Genomic DNA, 23,913 nt, shown 5'->3' on the forward strand with positions numbered 1-23,913 from the left:
AGTATCAAATAGCCCTGCACTTTTAAGCTTCCATCCTTAAGCTTACTGTACTCTTTTTCTGTTTTGGCCACACTCTACAGCTTGTGGGATCTTACTTCCCTGACTGGAGATCGAACCTGGGCCCTCGTCCGTGAAAGCATGGAGTCCAGTAACCACTGGACCACCAGGGAATTTCCATCCTGTGTATTCTTATGAGAGCTTCAGGGTAATCTAAAGAAATCCTTATTCTAATTCCATAAACATGCTATGCATACTCCTATCTCACTCCTTCCCTCAAGTTATTATCTCTGCCTAGAGTCTTTTCCTCCACCGTCACTTAGCAAAGTCCCATTCCTTTATACCTAAGGGTACCAGGTATTCCATTTATTATTCACGAGAGTACTCTCATTTGTTTTTTTTTAAAAAATAAATTTATTTATTTATTTTTGGCTGCATTGGGTCTTCATCGCTGCGTGCAGGTTTTCTCTAGTTGCTGCGAGCGGGGGCTACTCTTCGTTGCAGTGTGGGGGCTTCTCATTGCAGTGGCTTCTCTTGTTGAGGGGAGCACGGGCTCTAGGTGCACAGGCTTCAGTAGTTGTGGCACGCAGGCTCTACAGCACAGGCTCAGTAGTTGTGGTGTACGGGCTTGGTTGCTCCACGGCCTGTGGGATCTTCCTGGACCAGGGCTCGAATCCATGTCCCCTGCATTGGCAGGCGGATTCTTAACCACTGTGCTACCAGGGAAGCCCTCTCATTTGGTTTGTAAGAGCAATTTGACATTTTAACTATCAAATTTTAAAGTGTATATATCCTTTGACACTCATTCCATTTTAGGACTTTGTCCTGAGGAAATACTTGCATATGTGTGCAAAGATATATGTACAAGGGGACTTCCCACATGCCACGGAACAACTAAGCCCGTGCGCCACAACTACTGAGCTCACGTGCCACAACTACTGAAGCCCCCATGCCTAGAGTACGTGCTCTGCAACAAGAGAAGCCACTGCAATGAAAAGGCCGCGTGCCACAACAAAGACCCAACGCAGCCAAAAATAAATAAAATAAATAAATTTATTTTTTAAAAAATAGATATATGTACAAGGATGCTCATTGATAATGAGCATCCTTGTTGATAATGGTAATAAATTTGAAACAATTTAAATTAACAGGGTAATAGTTAAACATATTACAGTAGGTCATACTAGAAAATACTCTGCAGCCTTTAAGGAAGATGACATGCTGTATACACTGGCATGGTGATATGTTAATATATATTGTTAAGATATTAGGCTATTGTTTTTGGTTTTTTTTTTTTGCGGTACACAGGCCTCTCACTGTTGTGGTTTCTCCCGTTGTGGAGCACAGGCTCCGGACGCGCAGGCTCAGCGGCCATGGCTCACGGGCCCAGCCGCTCCGCGGCATGTGGGATCTTCCCGGACCGGGGCACAAACCTGTGTCCCCTGCATCGGCAGGCGGACTCTCAACCACTGCGCCACCAGGGAAGCCCTAGGCTATTGTATTTTAAAAGTTATTTTAAAACTTCCAGTAGGGCTTCCCTGGTGGCAAAGTGGTTAAGAATCCGCCTGCCAATGAAGGGGACACAGGTTCGAGCCCTGGTCCAGGAAGATACCACATGCCGCGGAGCAACGAAGCCCGTGCGCCACGGCTGCTGCTGCGCTCTAGAGCCCATGAGCCTCAGCTACTGAAACCTGCACATCTAGAGCCCGTACTCTGCAACAAGAGAGGCCACTGCAATAAGAAGCCTGTGCACCGCAGCGAGGAGTGGCCCCCACTCGCTGCAACTAGGGAGGGCCCATGCACAGCAACAAAGACCCAACTCAGCCATAAATAAATAAATAAATAAATTTACAAGAAGAAAAAAAAACTTCCAGTAGAAGGTGGCAAATTGAACACAAATATATATCTCCTCTCCTCTGAGACTGTTTAATTAAAAGTTGGGAAGAAAAAAAAAGACTCAACAACAGAGAGCATATGAGGAAGATTATCAGCAAGGAAAACCTTTCTACTCGCATCTGGAGGACAGAAAGTCCATGCAGAAGTGATGATTGAAAGAAGAGAGCTGAGAAAACTCAAGAAGAAACTGTCTTTCTCTCTCTCACTATCTCCATTGCTACCCGCTCCCCTCCAGTCTAAGCAACTGTCATCCTTTTTTATCCAGTGTCAAAGTGAATGCTTCAATGACTGTTGCTGTCTCTCACGCAGATTATAATAGTCTTCTAACTATATTTTAGAACCTTGGTTCTATGTTTCTCCCTCCAGCATACAAACTCTATGAGGACATGGATTGCGTCTACTTTGTTCACTGTTTTTTTTTTTTTTCTTTTGGCTGTGCCACGCAGCTTATGGGATCTTAGTTCTCCAACCAGTGACTGAACCCAGGCCATCAGCATTGAAAGCATGGAGTCCTAACCACTGGACCGCCAGGGAATTCCCTGTTCACTATTTTATCTAGGCCTAGAACAAAAGTGCTCAATAAGTATTTGGTGATTCCATGAATAAATGAATGAGGGTAGATGCTAGAAGACTTTAAATTTATAAACTCATGTACTCTTTAAAAAGTTTTACAGGGACTTCCCTGGTGGCACAGTGGTTAAGAATCTGCCTGCCAATGCTGGAGACACGGGTTCAAGCCCTGGCCCAGGAAGATTCCCACATGCTGTGGAGCAACTAAGCCCCTGCGCCACAACTACTGAGCCTGTGCTCTAGAGCCCGCGAGCCACAACTACTGAAGCCCACGTGCCTAGAGCCCGTGCTCCACAACAAGAGAAGCCACCGCCATAAGAAGCCTGCGCACCACAACAAAGAGTAGCCCGCACTCACCGCAACTAGAAAAAGCCTGCGTGCAGCAACAAAGACCCAACACAGCCAAAAATACATAAATAAAAATTTGAAAAAGAAAAAGTTTTACAAAACATGCATTGTTTTTCTAATAAAAAGAATAAAGTCAAATAAACTAATTAAAATAGTGCTATTCTTTTTTCAAGAGGCTGTTAAGGTCAATCTTCTCAGTATAACCTTATCTGACAACAAAGATCATCTTCAAATTTTGGAGAAGTAAATGGAAGCCAGGAAAGCCCAGGTAATTTTCCCAAAGTCACACGTAAAATAGAAGAGGTAGGATTTGAAACCAGATTTGACTTTAGAGAGCTTACTCTTGACTGCTATGTTATGCTATCTCCCCAGCTGAATCAGAGCTACTAGTAGGTGGGGCACGATGATTATTAGTACATGGTAGACATTCATAATCCCTGAGGAACTGCATTTAAACGTGGCTCCCTAGGGTCACGCCTGTCTTACTTCAAGGGTTACTTACTGCTCCTTTCATTCTGTGCAGCAGCTCATACATTCGGATGCAGCCTTCCACTTTGATCCCCTGGGAGGACTGAAGTACCATAGGTTCTGTATGCTGGGACTCGTATTTGTCCTATACAGACAGAAGATGGAAAAATTAAGCTTTTAAGACGGTAAAGTTGGTGTTATTCAATCTGAACAAAAATCACATCCTTACTTATGAACAACCAGTAACAACAACAAAACAATATATGTTAGAACCAGTGTGCTTTTCATGATATTGACCTTATTCTAATTGGTTTCCTTAATAAAGTGGATGTTTTTGCTTTGTACAGTTTTTTGTGGTTTTTTTTTTTTTGCTTGCTCGTTTGTTTTGATTTGTCCAGCACATTTTCCCCATTTCTTCTAATAAGTGTCCGTTTTTGCTGGGTTGGTTTGGATGGAGAAACCCCAGCCCACATCCCTGATTCTTCCACGCCCCCTAGTGTCAGGGGTCACTAAGCATGTGACCAGCCTGGCAATCAAAGTATTCTATTCCCTTGTACCCAGTATCTACTTCAGGAATGAGGCTTATGACCTAAGCTAAGCCAGAGTCCATCTCTGAATTTTCCTGATGGAGCTATTTGGGATGGCTTTCTCTTATTCTGGGGATGCTAAGCTAAGAAGATATGTGTCTAGGGCTACCAAGAGACATCCTGCCAGACAGTCTATCTGAAAGATGAAACCAAGACGAGTTAGACAGAACTGAGAAATGGAGAAGCAAAGCCCTGGGTCTGAGTCACTGAATCAAGTGAGAAATAATATCAAGGACAGACAAGCAGAAAATAGATCCTCTAGATCTAATTGATTCGAAATGCACTCCTAGATTTCCTGGTTATATGAGCTAATTAATTTCTCCCCTGACTCCCTTGTTTTGCTTAAGCTAGTTTAAACTGGGTTTCTGTTACTTAAACACCAAAAATTTGTAAATGATACAATTCATTATATAAAGCCATCCAAAACTTTACTTAAACCTTAAGAATTACGGAATTTTATACCTGGAGAGGACCTTGGCAATGTAGTCCAGTACCAGATTTACAGATGAAGAAACTGAGGCCTAAGGAGGGAAAGATGCCTGCCTGAGGGCATGCCACACTATTAGCAGGATCAGAACTAGAAACTGCTGCCTCTGAGAAGCTGCTCATAGAAACTTAAATTTTTTTTAAAATTTTGAAATAATTATAATTTACAGGAAGTTGGAAACAGTAAATTGATGGTACGAGCCACAGAACTTATTCAGATTTCGCCAGGTTTTACAGGAATTCATTTGGGTACGTGTACAGTTTTATGCAATTTTATCACATGTGTAGCCACCATCACAAAGTACAGAACTGTTCCATCACCATGAAGCTTCCTTGTGCTACACCATTATATTGCTAATCTGTTCTCCATCTCTATAATGATAGCATTTCAAGAACGTTAAATAAATGGAACCATACAGCACAGAATCTTTTGAGATTGGTTTTTTTCACTTCGTATAATGCCTCTGAGATCCTAAGTTGTTGCATGTTATCAAGGACTTGTTCCTTTTTATTGCCAGTCGTATTCCATGATAGAGATGTACCAGTTTGTTTAACCATTCATCTGTTGAAAGACATTTCACTGTTTCCAGCTTGGGGATATAATAAATAAAGCCCCTATGATCACTGGTGTACAGATTTTTATGTAAATATAAGTTTTGATTTCTCTGGGAAAAATGCCCAAGAATGCAACCGCTAGGTCATATAGTTAAGCACCTATTTAGTTTTATAAGAAACTGCCAAACTGTTCTCTAGAGCGCCTGTACCGTTCCACATTTCCACCCAAAATACACGAGTGATCCAGATTCTCCACATCATTGTCAGCATTTGGTGGTGTCACTATTTTTTATTTTAACCATTCTGATAGGTGTGTAGTGCTACTTCGTCCTGGTTTTAATTTGCATTTCTTTAATGGCTAATGATTGTGAACATATTTTCATGTACTTATATTGTCTATATATTGTCTTAGGTGAAATGTCTGTTCATATCTTTTGCTCATTTTCTAATTGAAGATTAGAAAGTTTTTGTTTAACCTCTGAGTTTTAAAAATATATTCTAAATATATATTCTCGATATATATTTTAAATATATTCTAGATACATAAACCTTTGTCAGATAGGTCGTTTGCAACTACTTTCTCCCAGTCAGTAGCTTGTCTGATCATCCTCTTCACAAGGTCATTCACTGAGCCACGCTTTTCATTTGATGAGGTCCAATTTATTAATTTTTCCTTCTATGGATTAAGTTGTTTTTTTTTTTTTGCGGTACGCAGGCCCCTCACTGTTGTGGCCTCTCCCGCCACGGAGCACAGGCTCCGGACGCGCAGACTCAGCGGCCATGGCTCACAAGCCCATCCGCTCCGCGGCACGTGGGATCCTCCCGGACCGGTGCACAAACCCGCATCCCCTGCATCGGCAGGCGGGCTCTCAACCACTGCGCCACCAGGGAAGCCCGATTAAGTTTTTAGTGCCAAATCTAAAAACTCTTCACCTAGTCCTAGGTTCTGATTATGTTTTTTTTTTTCCCTAAAAGTCTTATAGTTTTACATTTAAGTTCATGATCATTTTGAGTTAATTTTTATGTAAGTTGTAAAGTTTAGGCTAAAGTTCATTTTTGTGTCTATGATGCTCAATTGCTAGAAATATTTTTTAAAGACTAATATTTTAAAAGATGAAGTGTGAAATATAAACTAAAAAGTAAACTTTTTATGTATGTAATCATGCAGTCTTTCATAATATGAATAATCATCTCTGTCCTGTATTATTTTTTAGGATTATTATTTACTGTACAATAAATTCTTTCTTATTGTGAACAACTCTTGCAAAGACATTTCTCCAAAGAAGATATACAAATGGCTAATAAGCACATGAAAATATGCTCAACATCACTAATCATTTAGGGAAATGCAAATCAAAACCACAATGATACACTTCATGCCCACTAGGATGGCTTTTGTAAAACAAAACAAAATAAAAACAAACAAACAGACAAAAACAACCCAGCAAATAACAAACGTTAGCAAAGGTGTGGAGAAACTGAAACCCTTGTGCATTGCTAGTAGGAAAGTAAAATGATACAGCTGCTGTGGAAAACAGTATGATGGTTCCTCAAAAATTTAAACATAGAATTACCATATGATTCCTCAATTCTACTTCTGGGTACATACCCCAAAGAATTGAAAACAGGTACTCAAACTAATACATGTACATGCGTATTCAGAGCAGCACTAGTCACCAACAGCCAAAAGGTGGAAGCAAGCTAAACGTCCAGTGACAGATGAATGAATAAACAAAACATGGTACACACAGTGGAGTATTATTCAGCCTTAAAAGGAAGGAAATTCTGACACATGCAACAACATGGATGAACCTTGAAGACATTATGCTAAGTGAAATAAACCAGTCACAAAATGACAAATATTACATGATCCCACTTATACGAAGTACCTAAAATGGTCAAATTCATAGAGACGGAAAGTAGAATGATGGTTGCTAGGGACTGGGGGTAGGGGGAAATAAGGAGTTATTTATTTATTTATTTATTTATTTATGGCTGCGTTGGGTCTTCATTGCTGCGCGCGGCCTTTCTCTAGTTGTGGTGAGCGGGGGCTACTCTTCGTTGTGGCACACGGGCTTCTCATTGCGGTGGCTTCTCTTGTTGTGGAGCATGGCACGCGGGCTTCAGTAGCTGTGGCATGCAGGCTCAGCAGTTGTGGCTCGCGGTCTCAGTAGTTGTGGCTCGCAGGCTCTAGAGAGCAGGCTCAGTAGTTGTGGCACACAGGCTTAGCTGCTCCATGGCATGTAGGATCTTCCCACACCAGGGATCGAACCCGTGTCCCCTGCCTTGGCAGGTGGATTCTTAACCACTGCACCACCAGGAAAGTCCTGGAGTTATTGATTAATGAATGTAGTGTTTTTAGTTTTGGGTGATGAAAAAGTTCTGGAGATGGATAGTGGTGACGATTACACAACACTATGAATGTACTTAATGCCACTGAATTGTACTCTAAAAAATGGTTAAATGGTAAATTTTATGTCATGAATATTTTACAATTTAAAAAAAGGTTTAAAATTTAAAAACAAATGTTCATACCCTTTTATCTTTGACGCCAGTCAAATCATTTGGGCATTTATTTTAAGATATTAGCCAGAAGACATATTTTAAGATTAAAAACGGAAAGATCTCTCTGCAGAAAGTTTCTCAGTGTAATATCTTTAAAAGCAATGAAATGGAAAAATATAAATGCCTAATAATAAAGGAGCAGTTTAATAAATTACAGGATATTACATATCCTCTAAGTAGACATTTACAAAGGTGGAAATAACGTGAACAAATAATTCAAATAGTTCATGAACAAAATAAAGTTAGGAAGGAAAATCAGAACATGAAAGTGCACATACAATTTAATTATGCCAAGGTACAAGGATGCAGGCATATGAAAGTGGAAAGAAGTAACTGATGACTGAAATGATGAAACCATAGGGAGATTTAACTTCTTCCTTTTGTTGAATTGATAATATATTTTCAGTAAACAAAAGTCTGCAGTGAGTATGAACAAAAAGAACAAAGAACTTTGTCTTTTGGAAGCTAAACGTGAAAAATGTAATCTCTACCTTTCTAAAGAGTTGCCTAGTCTTATTTTGCTGGCACAAAAATCTAAAACTTGAAAAAGCACAATAGTGCTTAGGAGTTTTGGGCTTCCCTGGTGGCACAGTGATTGAGAATCTGCCTGCTAATTCAGGGGACACGGGTTCGAGCCCTGGTCTGGGAAGATCCCACATGCTGCGGAGCAACTAAGCCCGTGAGCCACAACTACTGAGCCTGTGCGTCTGGAGCCTGTGCTCCGCAACAAGAGAGGCCGCGATAGCGAGAGGCCCGCGCAGTGCGATGGAGAGTGGCCCCCGCTTGCCACAACTAGAGAAGGCCCTCACACAGAAACAAAGACTCGACACAGACAAAAATAAATAAATAAATTAATTAATTTAAAAAAAAAAAGAAAGAAAAAGCACAATAGTGCTTAGAAGTTTAGAAGACTTTTTTTCTATTAACTCTTGTTATACTAGTTGTTATATCTTACTTTGATCCAGAAAGGATTTAATGCAGCTTATAAGGGAACATAAAGCATAACAACAGGACTTCCCTGGTGGTGCAGTGGTTAAGAATCCGCCTGCTGGTGCAGGGGATATGGGTTTGAGCCCTGGTCCAGAAGATCCCACATGCCGCGGAGCAACTAAGCCTGTGCACCACAACTACTGAGCCTGCGCTCTAGAGCCTGCAAGCCACAACTACTGAAGCCCGCATGCCTAGAGCCTATGCTCCGCAACAAGAGAAGCCACTGCAATGAGAAGTCTGCACACCGCAACGAAGAGTAGCCCCCGCTCGTTGCAACTACAGAAAACCCGTGTGCAGCAACTAAGACCCAATGCAGCCATAAATAAATAAATAAATAAATATGTCTAGAGATACAAAGAAAGAGTAGAGAAGAGAAAAGAGAAGAGCAGAGCCCCAGCAACAATTTAACTGTTTTAAGTGGGAGAAACAAAGGCAGGAACAAAATAGAGCCAGCAAGAAGGTAAAAACTCATACAGAAGCAACAATAAGGTATGTAAATCTAAGAGCAAGTATAAAATTTACTCTAAGCTTTCCAGCAGCCAACAACAAAAAGGGAGACCTTGCTGAGTTAAACAGATGCAACGCTCATGAGAAAAAAATCCACTTGCTCATGAAATTAATTACTATTCTTGGTACTAAGAATAGAGAGGAATTTCTCTCTCTGGGTCTTCATAAAGAGAACGCTGGGTGATGTGGAAAACACTGTCGCTACAAACAGCTACAAGAATTCGAAGAAGCAACCATTATTTTCTCCAGAGTAAGGTCACTGTAGTATGACAATGTTAAACACTTCAACTTTGCAGCCACCATTGTCTTTTGTCTTAAACTGATCAAAAGCCTTACCTTGGTTCCATCTGGTGTTGCTGAGGAGACTGGTGACAAGGCAGGGTCTCTGACAGGAGATTTGGGAACAAATGAAGGTTGGCCGAGGGCTGAAGTAGATCTAGGGGATGTTGAAGTCTCAGAGGGAGGTGGGTTCTCTTGCATATTGGGTAGGACATGATCTACTACCCATCCAGAGTAAGAAGACAGCTTGGGAAGAGACATACATTCTTCTAAAACATCCTAGAGGGAAGAAGAAGGTTAAGCTCAACTTGAATGTCAACTGATCTAAGCAATCAAAAATAATTTTGTCCTTATAATCCACTACATGCTTTACTGAAAATCTAAGAAGGCCTAAAAAAATATATACATACATACATACCAAAGACCCAAAGTAACTGTATTAACAATCAGAGATGAAGAGAAAGTACAGTAGCTTCTTGATAATGACCTTGACTATTATCCTTTTAGAGTATCAGACTAAATAACCCTAACTACAGAAAAAGGAACAATGCACAAAGATGGTCATTAAAGCAGATTTGAGGGCTTCCCTGGTGGCGCAGTGGTTGAGAGTCCGCCTGCCGATGCAGGGGACATGGGTTTGTGCCCCGGTCCGGGAAGACCCCACATGCCGCGGAGCGGCTGGGCCCGTGAGCCACGGCCACTGAGCCTGTGCATCCGGAGCCTGTGCTCCGCAACGGGAGAGGCCACAGCAGTGAGAGGCCTGCGTACCGCAAAAAAAAAAAGCAGATTTGAAAGCAATCTAAAACGTTGTAACAGAAAAGAACATGAAAGGAATTTTGAAGTAAACTATGGTATACACACTCAGTGAATATTAGTCATTTAAAAATGCCAATTGTGAATCCTATGTAAGGTTCAAATTTTTCCAGTTTTATTGAAAAATAATTGACAAACACCACTGTAAAATTTTAAGGCCTAAAAACGATGTTTTGATTTATATATATTGTAAAATGATTAAATAGGTTCAGCTAACAACATGCATCTTCTCATATAGATATAATCAAAAGAAAGAAAAAAGGAAAAAAAATTTCTTCTTGTGATGAGACTCTCAGCAGGTACTCTCTTAACTTTCCTATATATTGTATAGCTGTGTTAGCTAACAGTTGTCAAGTTGTATATTACATCCCTAGTACTTATCTATCTTATAACTGGAAGTTTCTATTATTTGACGACCTTACTCCATTTCCTCCTCCCCCAAGATTCAATTTTAAGTGAAAAAACAAGAGTATAAATAACTATGTCTACAATGATATAAAATAAATACAAATAAATACCCTAACAAATTTGAAAGAAATATACCAGAAGTTAAGCTTGGGTGATCAGTGACATATTTCTACTTGTTCTAATTTTCTGTATTTAATTTCTAAATGAACATGTTATACCTTTTAAAATGAAAATAAGCAAATAAAAAATAGGCATAGAAAAGTGCTTACTAGGGACTTCCCTTGTGGTGCAGTGGTTAAGAAGCCCCCTGCCAATGCAGGGCACATGGGTTTGACCCCTGGTCCAGAAGATCCCACATGCTGCGGAGCAACTAAGCCCGTGCACCACAACTACTGAGTCTGCACTCTAGAGCCTGTGAGCCACAACTACTGAAGCCCACGCGCCTAGAGCCACAACTACTGAGTTTGAGCTCTAGAGTCCCCAAGCCACAACTACTGAGCCTGTGTGCCACAACTACTGAAGCCCGTGCGCCTAGAGCCCGTGCTCCGTAACAAGAGGAGCCACCGCAATGAGAAGCCCGCACACCACAATGAAGAGTAGCCCCCACTTGCCGCTACTAGAGAAAGCCCACGCGCAGCAATGAAGACCCAATGCAGCCAAAAAAAAAAGTTCATTTGGATCATATTTTAGATTCCACTTGTGATATCATATGGTATCTGTCTTTCTCTTTCTGGCTTACTTCACTTAGTCTGATAATGTCTAGGTCCATCCATGTTGCTGCAAATGGCATTATTTCATTCTTTTTATGGCTGAGTAGTAGTCCATTGTATACATATATCACATCTTCTTTATCTCTTCATCTGTCAATGGATATTTAAGTTGATTCCATGTCTTGGCTATTGTAAATAGTGCTACTAACAACATTGGGGTGCATATATCTTTTCAAAAGGGAAGCCTCATACACTGGGGTGCAGTGTATGAGGCTTCCCTTTTCTCCACATCCTCTGCAGCATTTATTATTTGTAGACTTTTTAATCATGGCCATTCTGACCAGCATGAGGTGGTACCTCAGTGTAGTTCTGATTTGCAATTCTCTGATAATTAGCGATGTTGAGCATCTTTTCATGTGCCTATTGGTCATCTGTATGTCTTCTTTCGAGAAATGTCTTCTGCTCATTTTTGGAATGGGTTGTTTGTTTTTGTTATTGAGTTGTACGAGCTGCTTGTATATTTTGGAAATTAAGCCTTTGTCGGTTTCATCGTTTACAAATATTTTCTCCCAGTCTGTAGGTTGTCTTTATTTTGTTTATGGTTTCCTTTGCTGTGCAAAAGTCTGTAAGTTTGATTAGGTCCCATTTGTTTATTTTTGCTTTATTTCTATTGCCTTGGAAGACTAAGAAAACACTGCTATGATTTATGTCAGAGAATGTTCTGCTTATGTTTTCCTCTAGGAGTTTTATGGTGTCATGTCTTATATTTAAGTCTTTAAGCCATTTTGAGTTTATTTTTGTGTATGCTGTGAGGAAATGTTCTAACTTCATTGATTCATGTGCAGTTGTCCAACTTTCCCAACACCCTTCTGAAGAGACTGTCCTTTCTCCATTGTATATTCTTGCCTGCTTTGTTGAAGATTAATTGACTGTAGGTGTGTGGGTTTATTTATGGTCCCTCTATTCTGTTTCATTGATCCATATGTCTGTTTTTGTCCCAATACCATGCTGTTTTAATTACTGTAGCTTTGTTGTATTGTCTAAAGTCTGGGAGGGTTATCCCTTCAGTTTTGTTCTTTTTCCTTAGGATTACTTTGGCAATTCTGGGTCTTTTGTGCTTGTATATAAATTTTAGGATTACTTGTTCTAGTTCTGTGAAAAATGTCATGGGTAATTTGATAGGGATTGCAATAAACCTGTAGATTGCTTTGGGTAGTATGGCTATTTTAATAATATTAATTTTTCCAATCCAAGAGCATGGGATATCTTTCCATTTCTTTGAATCATCTTCAATTTCCTTTCCTTTATCAGTGTTTTACAGTTCTCAGAATATAAGTCTTTTACCTCCTTGGTCAGGTTTATTTCTAAGGTTTCTTTTTTGGGGGGGGGGATGTGACTTTAAAAGGGTTTTTTTTTTGAACTTTCCCTTTCTGATATTTCATTGTTAGTGTAAAGAAATGCAACAGATTTCTGTATGTTAATCTCATATCCTGCTACCTTGCTAAATTTATTTATCAGTTCTAGTAGTTTTTCTGTGGAGTCTTTAGGGTTTTCTATAGATAGTACCATGTAATCTGCATATAATAACAATTTTACCCCTTCCCTCTGATTTGGATACCTTTCTATTTATTTCCCTTGTCTGACTGCTGTGGCTAGGACTTCCAATTCTATATTAGATTAGGAGTGGTGAGAGGGGGCATCCTTGTCTTGCTCCAGATTTTAGCAGGAAGGCTTTCAGCTTTTCACCACCACTGAGTATTGTGTTGACTGTGGGTCTGTCCCACAATAAAAGTAGCTTTATTTGTCCCATAATAAAAGTAGCTTTTATTATGTTGAGATATGTTCCCTCTCTACTCACTTTGGAAAGAGTTTTTATCATGAAAGGATGTTGAATTTGAGACAACTTTTTACTCTTTCTTTACGCCAAAATAAATTCCAGGAGCAAAGTTTCAAATGTAAAAAATAAACCCATAAAAAACACCATCAACGGAGAAAATAATTTCAACTGACAAACTAGAAAAAAGGATGCAATATATATCACAGATAAAGGAATATTATTATCCTTAATACATAAAGAACTTATAAAATATTAGCAAAACCCCAATAGAAAAATGAGCAAAAGACATAAACTGGCAAATATACACACACAAGGTTACAAGTAGTGGATCACAACTCATTGAATAAAATAGGAACCCATGAGGATACTGATATAAACAATTAAACAGAAGGAACCTATGAGGATTCTGATATGAATAATTAAACGGAAGAGAAAAGAAAGCTCTTCCTTACAGTAGAACGCCAGCTAACAAACGTAGGAATGGTAGCTATAAAGAAACACCATTCGTCTACATCACGGAAAAGACTGATTCAGGAAGAAATCACCAATAAATGCTAACGGTGGAGGTTTGATAAGAAAAAAATATTTTGGTGTAAACTTGGACTACCTCCCAACAAAATACTAAGAAGTTACAAAAGGGAAAATGATGAACTTTAAGTGAATTTTACGTGGAAATATCTGGAAGTTACCGTTGTAACCAAATGATCAATGTGAGCATCACCAGTGTTGGGATGGGCTGAAGCATCTATGTGTGACTGATGTGACTTACTGAGGACACAGCATCATTTCTGTGGTAGTCCTGCTAAGAATGCATAATCTGAGTCTACACCATACAGAGTCAGGCTGGAATTCATCCTATAGAATGTAACATATGTATTCTTTAAAACCGTCAAAGACATGAAGACAGAAATGCTTTAGAAGTGTTTCACATTTAAGTCTGAAGAGACAAGACATCATACCTGTAGCTAGATTACCAGCAACTCGGGAAGAGGAGTTATGCCTTAACCGTCTCTATATTCCCCCACCTGCGCGGTCTAGTACAGGGCTTTGCGAATCTTAGATGCAGTGACCACGCCCCCATTAAAGTTCCCAGGTCCGTCCAACTTCCGTCGTCTAAAAGTTTGGTCATTTCACTGGCAGCAATAAGTTAGGTCCTGTTAACCGTTCACCACTAAATCTGGATCTCCTAACACAAGAGACGCGCAGTAAACTAACTGACCCTGAGAGGCCAGGATTGCTTTGACAACATAGGCGCAGGCACCTAACGCCAGCTGCGGGGAGCAATGAAGCCTTCAAAGAGCACGTCTGAAGGGGAGCTCCACGGAAGGCTAGAATAGGCGAGAAACGGTGGTGCACACACGGGAGTCAAGCAGCAAACCCGGGCTGTTACAAGAACGCACCGGTTCCCTGGCGCAGGACATGCCAAGGGCTAGGGAAGAGCAGAGTCCCGTGACGAGGGGCAGGAAGGACCACCGCCCCCTTTGGGGCCACTGCTCACCTCGCCCCGCAACAGCCAATCGCGGTGGTAGCAAATGCGACCTTTCTCAGACCTGCGCAGCGCCTGCAGGGTCTCCCAGCAGCGACCCTCGGAAGGCATGGCCTACCCCGCTACAGGTCTCCAGGGGCGCCGCTCGAGACAAAACAAGTCCTCGAATCAGCCGACCGGAAACAGGTGCTCGCTTCCGCTTCCGGGGCGCACACGTAGCGACGCAGTTCAATCCCGCCCCTAACGGCTGCATGGCCCCACCTCCGGCACTGAGCCCGCCCACGAACGCGCCTGCGCACAGGGCTCGGCCCGAGGCTCGCTCCCCTGCAGGGAGCTACGACCTGGGGGCTTCAGAAGGCTGGGCCTTCCGGGTTGCAGAAAACTGAACAGGTATTGATGAGCATGTGGAGAAATTGGAACCCTCATACATACGCTGCCAGTGGGACTCTAAAATGGGTCAACTCCTGTGGAAGACAGTCTGGCAGTTCATCAAAAGGTTAAAGAGGGACTTCCCTGGCAGTGGTTAAGACTCGTGCGCTTCCACTGCAGGGGGCGCGGGTTCCATACCTGGTCGGGGAATTAAGATCCCGCCTGCCTGCGGCCAAAAAAGTTACCATTAACCCAGCAGTTCTACTAAATATATACGCAAAAGAAATGTGTCCACAAAAAACTGGTAGAATATTGAATTACTTGTAACAGCCAAAAAATGGAAACACGTGTGTTCGTCAACCAATGAGTCAATAAAATATGGTGTATCCACAAAATGTGATATTATTGGGCCATAAAAATGAAGTACAAATACACGCTACGACATGAACCTTGAAAACATCGTGCTGAGTGAAAGAAGCCAGTCACAATATGGTATGATTTATGTGAAATGTCCAGAGTGACAAAGCCAGAGAAACAGACGATTAGTGGTTGCCAGGGGCTGGGGGGAGGGGAATGGGGAGCAGCTGCTAATGGTATGGGCTCCACTGGGGTGTGATGACAATGTTCGAGAATTAGCTAAAGGTGGTGGTCGCACAACTTTGAATATACTAAAAGCCACTGAATTATACACTTTAAAAGAGTGAATTTTCTGTGAATTATCTCTCAGTAAATGAAATGTTCACCATTGCCTGAGGCCAGCTTTAACTAGGACCCTTTAACTTTTGACCCTTTTGCCCATTTCATGGGATCTCAGTCTGAGGCAGAAAGGAAAACTCTCGAGTTTGAAGCAATATAAACATTTCCCACAAACTCTCTGGACTTTTTGGAATACAACATTTTACGAAGAAAAATAGAACGCTCTTGGGAGAATCCCAGCAATGGACCGGAAAAGAGGTGCTTCCCGCACCATCGTTACAAATAGCAGAACCCTGCACTGAGGAGGTTTTCATTAGTTTGGCAAACTAATGAAATGACAAACTATACAGAAATGAATGCACATCGGTGTAAGTTTGCCAACTGTTTTTTCTTAGGAAGAGCTTTCATACATTGTATGAAAGTTCAAGTCCATTTGTGTTAAGGGTGTGAAAATAGGCTTGGTTTTGTGGCAGTGGTAGCCGGTAGTAGTGATTTCAGTGACCTTCCTTGGCAAAATTAAAAGCTGGAAATAAAATTAAAAACAAACAAAAAAACCCAAAACATTAAAAGCTGGAAACTACGCATGTCTCCAAAACGGGGGGGATGGGGGGGGTGGGGCGGTTCTGGTAGTGGAATCCAGATGGCTGGGTGGGAGCCATTGCTTTTGAGGACATAGGGGAACTCCTGGACTTGGGTTAGAGTGGCTGAGAGAGGACCAGACTGGATCTCCCAGAGGTCAGTACCAGCATAGTACACCAAATTTGTTCTCTTCTCTCTGAAGAATTTTTTTTTCTTTTAAATACAGGAAAATGTGAAGAGAACAAAAATAGCCCATAACCTTATCATTCAGAAAACAATTAACATTAAAAAAATAGTAATACATACACATCCCATCTTCCTCCTAACAGCTAAAGTAGGCTGCCCTCACACACTGAGCAGTGCCCTTCAGTGTGTCTCCTCCAGGCCTTTCATGGGATTGTAAGTGAAAGCACGCAAAGGAGAAAGAGCCAGCCTGGCCAAAATGAAATGAGGAGTCTCACACACCAAGTCCTTTAAAAACGTTTACTGGCTCTCCTGCAGCATTTTACTGAATCATTTTTAGAAGAGGGCTGGGGCGGGTAAAGGAAATCATCCGATGGAGACTTAAATACTGATTATAAAAGCTTTTTGTAAAACAACATACATGTTTCAAGAATAAATGCATTCCACAGATACAAACCTGGCAAAGAGAAAAATCAATGAGATTGGGATTGTACTTTTACAAGGCGAACTGGACATAAGCCCTCGCGTGTCTATTGGCAAGTGCGTGAGGGCAAGTGGCCTTGAGGAAACTTGGCCATAAGAGGTTTCCACTGGGCTTGGGAGGGGAGCACCTTGGGGAAAACACCATACCCGTGAAATAAGGGAAACAGCAAGTGAACATGAGGAGCGGTGAGGACCTCTGGCGAACAGCTCCTGCTGGTTCAGGTCAGGGAAAACCCAAGAGACAGTCCTAAAAAGAAGAGAGCTGTAAGGAAACTGGAGGGCAAGTCCAGTCCAAACATTCTCTTGGGAAAGGAATGAGCAAAGTCACGGTGAGTTACAATCTGACCCTAATAGTAGTAACTTTAAGGCCTGTCAGGGTAATTAAAAACTTCCGTCAGGCGATGCTGTCAGAGAGGAGAGAACGAAGTGGGTTCTGCTTCATCCCCTGCTGCTTCAGGCACTTTTCTGGAGCTAGTAGCTAAGACAAGACCCTGAACATACTTCATCACAGGACGAGAGAGGAAAACCAACAGGCTTTCTGGGTATGGCTTAGCAAAGCCTCAGTTCCCACGGCATCCATCCGAGCTCCTAGCCCAAGAGTGGCTGCCTTAGGCAGGAGGAGACCGGGAGCGGATGGGAGAGCTCGTTAGGTAGGAAGTGTAGGGACCATCCCCAAACACGTTGGCATAGGACGACTTCAGGAACTGGACGTAGTTCTGCATGCTGCGGTTGGTGCTCTCCGACTGCTCCAGGCGGTCTTTCAGGTCTTGCAGGCGGCTCTGGTAGCGGCGGTCAGCCTAAGAGGAGGAACGGGGCCGGGGCCAAGTGTGTGTGACATCCAGAACAGACAAACCCATAGCGACAGAGACTTTATTAGTGGTTGCCAGGGGTTGGGGCAGGGGAATGGGAGTGGCTGCTAACAGGTAATTTTCTTTCTGAAAATATTCTAAACCTGGATTGTGGTGATAATGGCACAACACTGAATATACTCAGAACCACTGAATTGTGCAATTTGAATGAGGGAATTTTACGGTAAATGCTGTCTTAACAAAACTGTTAATAAAAAAGGGGGTTGGCCTGGGATATCCTGAAGGGACGGGAAAGTGATGCGAGAAAAATAAAACCATGTCATATTCATAAAAACAACAGAACATCTTGCCCTGCAGGCGCCAGGAAGCTCAGATCTCAACCCACTCCCTTCTTGTCTGCTCCTACCCCGTCCTCCCACCCCCAGCCCGACTCACATCATCCCGGCTCCGCCGGAGCTGGCTGAGTTCAGTCTTGGTCCTGCTCAGCTGGGCCTCAAGGTCCAGGATTTTGTTCTGGGCTGCTCGCTCCTTGGAGGCTGCGTGCTCCTTGGTTTGTTCCACCTGCCAGAAACGCACAGAGGTGGGGCTGGCTTACCTGGCATGGGGAACACCTGGTAAAGAGAAGGCTGGGCCGCTCCCACTAACTGGTCTCGCTGCGGACAATTCTCTGGAGCCTCAGGGCAGGAGCAAACTATGGGGACAACTTCTGCAACCCCGCTTTACCTGCCCTTTGCCAACGCTCCATGAGTCATCACCTAAGACGTGGTACACCTGTCTGATGCCCACTCAGGCAGCAATCAAAGGAGCGGTTGTGAATAAAGTGCCAAGCCCTTTACGATAATTGCTCACTTGATCCTTATGATGATTTCATGAGGCAGGTACTACTTCTATGTGCCCATTTCTCAGATGGAGAGATAGGCTCAGAGGGGTTAGGCGATTTGTCCAAAGACACAGAGATAGGTTAGTAATAGAATTGAGACTGACCTGCCTCCTGGCATCTTCAATGGCGCTCTCCAACTGCCTCGCCAGGGTCCCACATTCCCGGGTTTTCTCTTCTAGTCGCAGCTGGGACTGGTGGATTGCCTCCTCCCTCTTGGCAATCACCTGTAGGAACTCGATATTCTGGGCACTGGTCGCCTCCAGTTTCCTAGGTGAAAGCATTCAATCAGATCCTGCTCGTCCCCCTGCCTGTCGGGTTCCACACAGCTGGGGGCTGCCAGCCACCCCGGGCTGGGGTTCTCATCACACCAAGAATCTCCAAGGAACAACAGGAATAAACCAAAGAAATCTGCTGAGCAGCAAGGCGGCAAGGAGCTGTACGAAGAGTGGGAGAAGCACAGACTGACCGCGGCTGTGCTAAGTCTGTATGTCATCACGTGTAATACAGCAACTTGCAGCTCAGGCAGGTGGGTTCCATCATGATTCCCACTTTACAGATGAAGAAACTGAGCCGAAGACAGCTGAAGTCATTGGCTGAGGCCAGCACAGCTAGCACGTCTGTCACCGAAACCTACATGCTTAACTTCTTCTGTTCACTGTTGCCTCCCTCAGCAAAGGGACTTCAGCTGCGCCACTCGACATCATACATGACCAGCCATGGGTCAGCAGTGACCATCCCGTGTGTACACATGGTCCCCGCTGCACTTCCAGGGCACTTTCCAATTTAAGGAGCTCTGCAAGTCCTGCTGAATCCAGCTACACCTTCAAGGCCAGCAGAGTAGAGGTGGAGCCCAGGGCAGACCACCTGCTTTAAGTCCCTGCTGGCAGGCTGTGTGAGCCACCTGGGCCAGTTACAGCCTTCTGGGACCCCAAGCCTTTCACCTCTGAAAACTGAGGCTCCAGCCCTCATTTTACAGATGCTAAAAGCCCTGGAGGAAGACAGTCTAAGTCGCAGCTTTGCCAAGTACCAGCTATATGACCTTGGGCAAGTCACTTAACCGCTCCCTGAGCTCAGTTTCCTCACATCTAAGATATCAACTCGTATATACTAACATATATGGCACATTTTTGCATGCCGGGTAGTAATGCTAACCCTTTGACGATTATCTCATGGAGGACTCACAATAATCCCATGAGCTGGGTTGTTATCCCTACCTTGGTCCCTTTCTCAAGGTGAGTAAACAGAGGTTCAAAGGGTGAAATGACTTGCTCAAGATCACAATGCAGGTTAAGTGGCCAAGTTGGGACCAAGGCCCAGAGCTTCTGATTCCAAAATGTGTCCTCTTTACCCGACTGCTTCCAACAGTCCATGAGGAACAGGGAAGAACAGATCAGAAAGGTCTTGGGAAGGACGATCGGGAACAAAGAGCAGAATGGGGGGAGGCCCCCACCGCAGCGTCCTGGCCCTGCCCGTTTGCTTGGACGAAGCGTGCCTTTCTGATAGGTGATGCCTATGGATGGTCTGACCTTGATCACACTGCTATGGAGCGTCCCCCCTGGCCGGAGAACGCCTTCCTCTCTCCCACAATGCCTACCACTGCAATGGAAGCAGCTTTTCCTCTAAGGTCTGCCTAGTACCTTCCAGGGCCTTGAGTCCCTCAAACACTTCTGCACACTAGGCCCAAAGCAGCTAAGTGGCTGAAAGTCTCAGGTCCTAGGAAGAGGACAGAGATGGGACCAAGTGCCTCTAACCTCTCCAGTTCATCCACCTTCAGACTCAGCTGTTTATTTTCCTTCTGGGAAGCCTGATGTTTCTCTCTTGCCATCTCCAGCTTGTCCCCCTGATGTTCGATCTAAAATGACAGGAACACAGACTGGTTTACGAAAGAACTTCCCGGTACAGCCCTCCCTTCTCCCTGTGACCTGTCATCCACACCCAGGAGAGAGGCACACTGCCCTCAGCAGGCATCTGAGTCTCAACGCACAACCTGGAGGAGAGGGGAGAGCGGGGACAGGTTAGGCCCAACCCCCGAGACTGAAGGCTTTCCTGCGCCGAGAGAAGGCAGCTTCGATCCTGAAGAGCCACGACGACACTTCCTTGATCAGGAGAGGCCAGTCAGTGGGATCTGGGCGGACGTGAGAAGGCAGAAGCAGACGGCAGGCCTAACTGGCCCACATGACACACCACGGAGCTTTACCGAGGATGTAGTTGGGACCGCTGAGTTCATTCTTCTTAAATGGGGACAAATGCAGGCAAGGCCACAGGAAATCTACTGAGTCCTTCAGGCTGGCAAGTTTGAGAAGTTATCCAGAAGGCTGCTTTCTGCAGAAGCCTCAGACGTCTGGGCCTGAAAGGCCCTGAGAATGCTCAGGTTCAAGAGAAGCCTGGTGATTTAAGAGTGCTGAGAACCTGGGCTTGGGAACCAGACAGAGCTGGCTGGGTTCCAATCCCTGTTGACAAGTATTAGCTCTGTGACCTCAGGCAATGACTTCTCCCCTCTATGCCCTGGGCTGCTTTCTGTAAAATGGGGAAAATAAGACCCCTTACAAAGTTCCCGGGAGAATTCAATGAGGGAATGCTGGAGCACCGAGCACGTGCTCAAACAATGGTAGCTACTTTCACTGGTACTACAAGGAAGCAGGTTAAGAGAGGGGAAGGGTCTTGCCCAAGGTCACAGTGCAGACGAGAGGCATAGCATTTCTTAGACACCGTAGGCTTGGTTCCAGTAACCCAGAGGCAGACTGCTTCTGGTAGAAAGGAAGTCCTCTTTCAGGACCCCTAGCTCAGGCAAGGGGTCTGTTAAGACTACGGAAAGGCAGCTAAAGCAAGAGAAAGATGGAAAAAAAGAAAACCTATGGCTTGGTGTCTGCTGGTGGCGCATGGCTGAGGGCAGCAGCGGAGCGGGAAGGGCAGAGGCTGGCGGAGCCTTGGAAACCTCGGGGAGGGGCAAGAGCAGGAGGGCCCGGCAGCTCCAATCGAGTGGCGGCTCCTATAACTACAATCACATTGTGCAAACACAAGGCATTTGGCACACCAGACTTTTATTTCACAGCACTGATGATAGCTCACTCCTCTGAGAAAGCGGCAGCCAAGAAAAAGGAAGTGGTCCTCCCTGGGGGCCGGGGGGCGTGCAGCTCATCTTGGTAAGCGGGCCCCTGCTCGGGCTAGTTCGTGGGAACCTTTCTGCCAGTCCCTTACCCGGCTGCGCAGGTCTGATATGATGGCTGTGAGGTCGATATTCTTCCTCTCATAGCCCTGCAGCTGGTCTTGGCACTCTGCCAGCTTAGCCTCCGTGATCTTGAGAATATCAGGCAGCTGCTGCAGGTCAGCCAGCTGGGACTGGAACTGCCTCCGCGCCTGGAGTGGGAGAGAGGGGCCCACCGTTGGGAAGGGCCTGGCTGTTCAAGAGGCCAGGCAGAGTGCTTTGGATTTAGGGCAGGGCCGCCCTTAGTCCCCAGAAAGGATCCTGAAAGATCCACGGGCAGAAGTGCGGCCTCCCTGCAGGCCACTGAGGGTGTCCAGCTGATCTCTGGGGGGACACACTTGGCCCTGACTGGCCACTTGAGCCTGCCACTCCTTCAGTCATTGAAGAATAATGGCAACCATGTAGCAAACTCCAGGACCCAGGCATTACTCATTAAATTCATACAACAACCTATTAAGTAGGTGCCGTTATCCCCATATAAGGACTTTGAGGATCAAAGGATCATTTGCCCGTGGTCACTCAGCTACAAATTGGCAGAGGCAGGATTCAAGTCTAGTCTAACCTCAAAGCCCCTGGGAAGGCAATCACAATGCTCTAGGTCAGAGGGAAAGCTACGGCCTATCTGGGCTTAGTGCATCCTTGTATTAACGAGGAGCCTGAGGACTAGAGAGAGGCAGTGACTTGCCCAAGGTTATGCAACAAGTTAATGGCTGAGCCTGGACTCAATCCATCTCCAAGGTTACTATTAAGATGACCCCTTTGCTTCTAGAGAGACAAGTCATCTCTAGAAGAATAAGGCTCTTTGGGGAAGGGGACAGGAGGAACACTTTCGGTTGGCACAAAATAAAGACACCACACAGAATGAAATAGGCACAGCTAAGGCCTGACAGATCTGTGGATTTGAATCCACTTGGATGTTCCAAGCAGGGGAACTTTTTTTTAAGGAAAGTGAAGAAAGAAGGTAATCAGGATGAGAAAGAGGGATAATGAAGAAGCAGGAGAGAAGGAAGAGATGAGACGAGAAAGGAGAGAGTACGTACACAGTGGAGTGGACCAGCCCAGCAATAAGAACCTTCATGAATCTCTGTCATCCACATCGGAAAGGGCCAATGACAAACAAGACGGACAGACTGACAGACATGGGACTGGGTAGGGGAAGAGGGCGAGGAAGGGGAACAATACCGTTTCAATCTCTTTGTTCATCTCATCTTTAAGGATCTTGTTCTCTTTGTCACAGCGTTCCAGCTGGGCAGCCACTTCATCAGCCTCCAGCCTGGTCTTCATCACCTGGGGACCAAGAAAGCATCGGGCCATCTTGGGCAGAGCCAAGTTTTGGTGAAAAACACCTTCCCAGGAGAGGCCTTATGGTAAGTCTCCATCCCAGCCTGCTGGGAGGTGCTGCCCTGGCAGGCTTGGCACCTGAGAGGCCTACCTGACTCTTATAGTTGTCAATCATTCCCTCGTAGTTCTTAACCGATGCCTTCAGTTGCTGAACCTCGACGTGCGCCTGGCTGAGTTTCTCCTCCATAGGGGTGAAGCTAGCCTAGAAGGGATGGCTCGTCGGTCACCAGCGGGAAGGTTCCGGGGCAGGTGGCCATCCCAACCCCAGCTCCTACTCCGAGGGGCCAGCAAAGGGAAGCCCCACCTACTCAAACCCACACCAGCAGTTTTCCTCAGAGAGGCACCAGGGCAGGATTCCTGATAAGACCAACTCAAGTGCATACAGATGCAAATAAGAGACTCCTGTGTTTTTTGTTCTTATTACAAAAAGCAGTACATTATGGGGGAATTCCCTGGCGGTTCAGTGGTTAGGACTCAGTTCAGCACTTTCACTGCCAGGGGCCCGGGTCCAATCCCTGGTTAGGGAACTAAGATCCCACAAGCCTTGCGGCTTGGCCAAAAAAAAAAAAAAAGAGCACTACATTATCACTAAAGAAAAGGGAGATAAAACCAAGAAAAATGAATCATGATGCCTTATTATATGGCTATATATTGATAACCGTGTAGCTATTTTATTTTTTCCAATAAGAATGGGATTATGATATACTTACTGCCTTGCAACGAACTTTTTCAATTAACAAGTAAGTTGGGAACTACTTCTCTCATCAATGAATGTTCTCCTACAACCCAAATGCTCACCTTAGCAGATGGGACAAAATAAATCACGGTATCTCAAAAAAATAACAAGCAATCATTTAAAAGAGATA

The 23,913-nt window shown here is 44.2% G+C and overlaps 2 protein-coding genes across 12 annotated transcripts in view; both read right to left on the reverse strand.

Moving 5' to 3' along the window:
- GLE1 (GLE1 RNA export mediator) overlaps window positions 1-14,704 on the reverse strand; it is a 43,927-nt gene extending 29,223 nt beyond the window's left edge. The window contains exons 1-3 of the mRNA XM_067743087.1: window positions 14,515-14,704; window positions 9,306-9,527; window positions 3,314-3,424 (exon numbers count right to left, since the gene is read on the reverse strand). Of these exons, the coding sequence (XP_067599188.1) occupies window positions 3,314-3,424; window positions 9,306-9,527; window positions 14,515-14,613 (432 nt within the window). The 5' untranslated portion in view covers window positions 14,614-14,704. The remainder of the gene's footprint in view (window positions 1-3,313; window positions 3,425-9,305; window positions 9,528-14,514) is intronic.
- Window positions 14,705-16,615: 1,911 nt separating this feature from the next.
- ODF2 (outer dense fiber of sperm tails 2) overlaps window positions 16,616-23,913 on the reverse strand; it is a 30,833-nt gene continuing 23,535 nt past the window's right edge. For all 11 annotated transcript variants that reach the window (XM_067743096.1, XM_067743092.1, XM_067743091.1 and 8 more), the window contains 7 exons: window positions 23,139-23,249; window positions 22,889-22,993; window positions 21,700-21,858; window positions 20,253-20,353; window positions 18,606-18,768; window positions 18,057-18,182; window positions 16,616-17,609 (listed from right to left, as the gene is read on the reverse strand). In XM_067743096.1, coding sequence (XP_067599197.1) covers window positions 17,421-17,609; window positions 18,057-18,182; window positions 18,606-18,768; window positions 20,253-20,353; window positions 21,700-21,858; window positions 22,889-22,993; window positions 23,139-23,249 — 954 coding nt within the window. In that variant the 3' untranslated portion in view covers window positions 16,616-17,420. The remainder of the gene's footprint in view (window positions 17,610-18,056; window positions 18,183-18,605; window positions 18,769-20,252; window positions 20,354-21,699; window positions 21,859-22,888; window positions 22,994-23,138; window positions 23,250-23,913) is intronic.

This window comes from Pseudorca crassidens, chromosome 7, assembly GCF_039906515.1.
Source record: "Pseudorca crassidens isolate mPseCra1 chromosome 7, mPseCra1.hap1, whole genome shotgun sequence".
NCBI lineage: Eukaryota > Metazoa > Chordata > Mammalia > Artiodactyla > Delphinidae > Pseudorca > Pseudorca crassidens.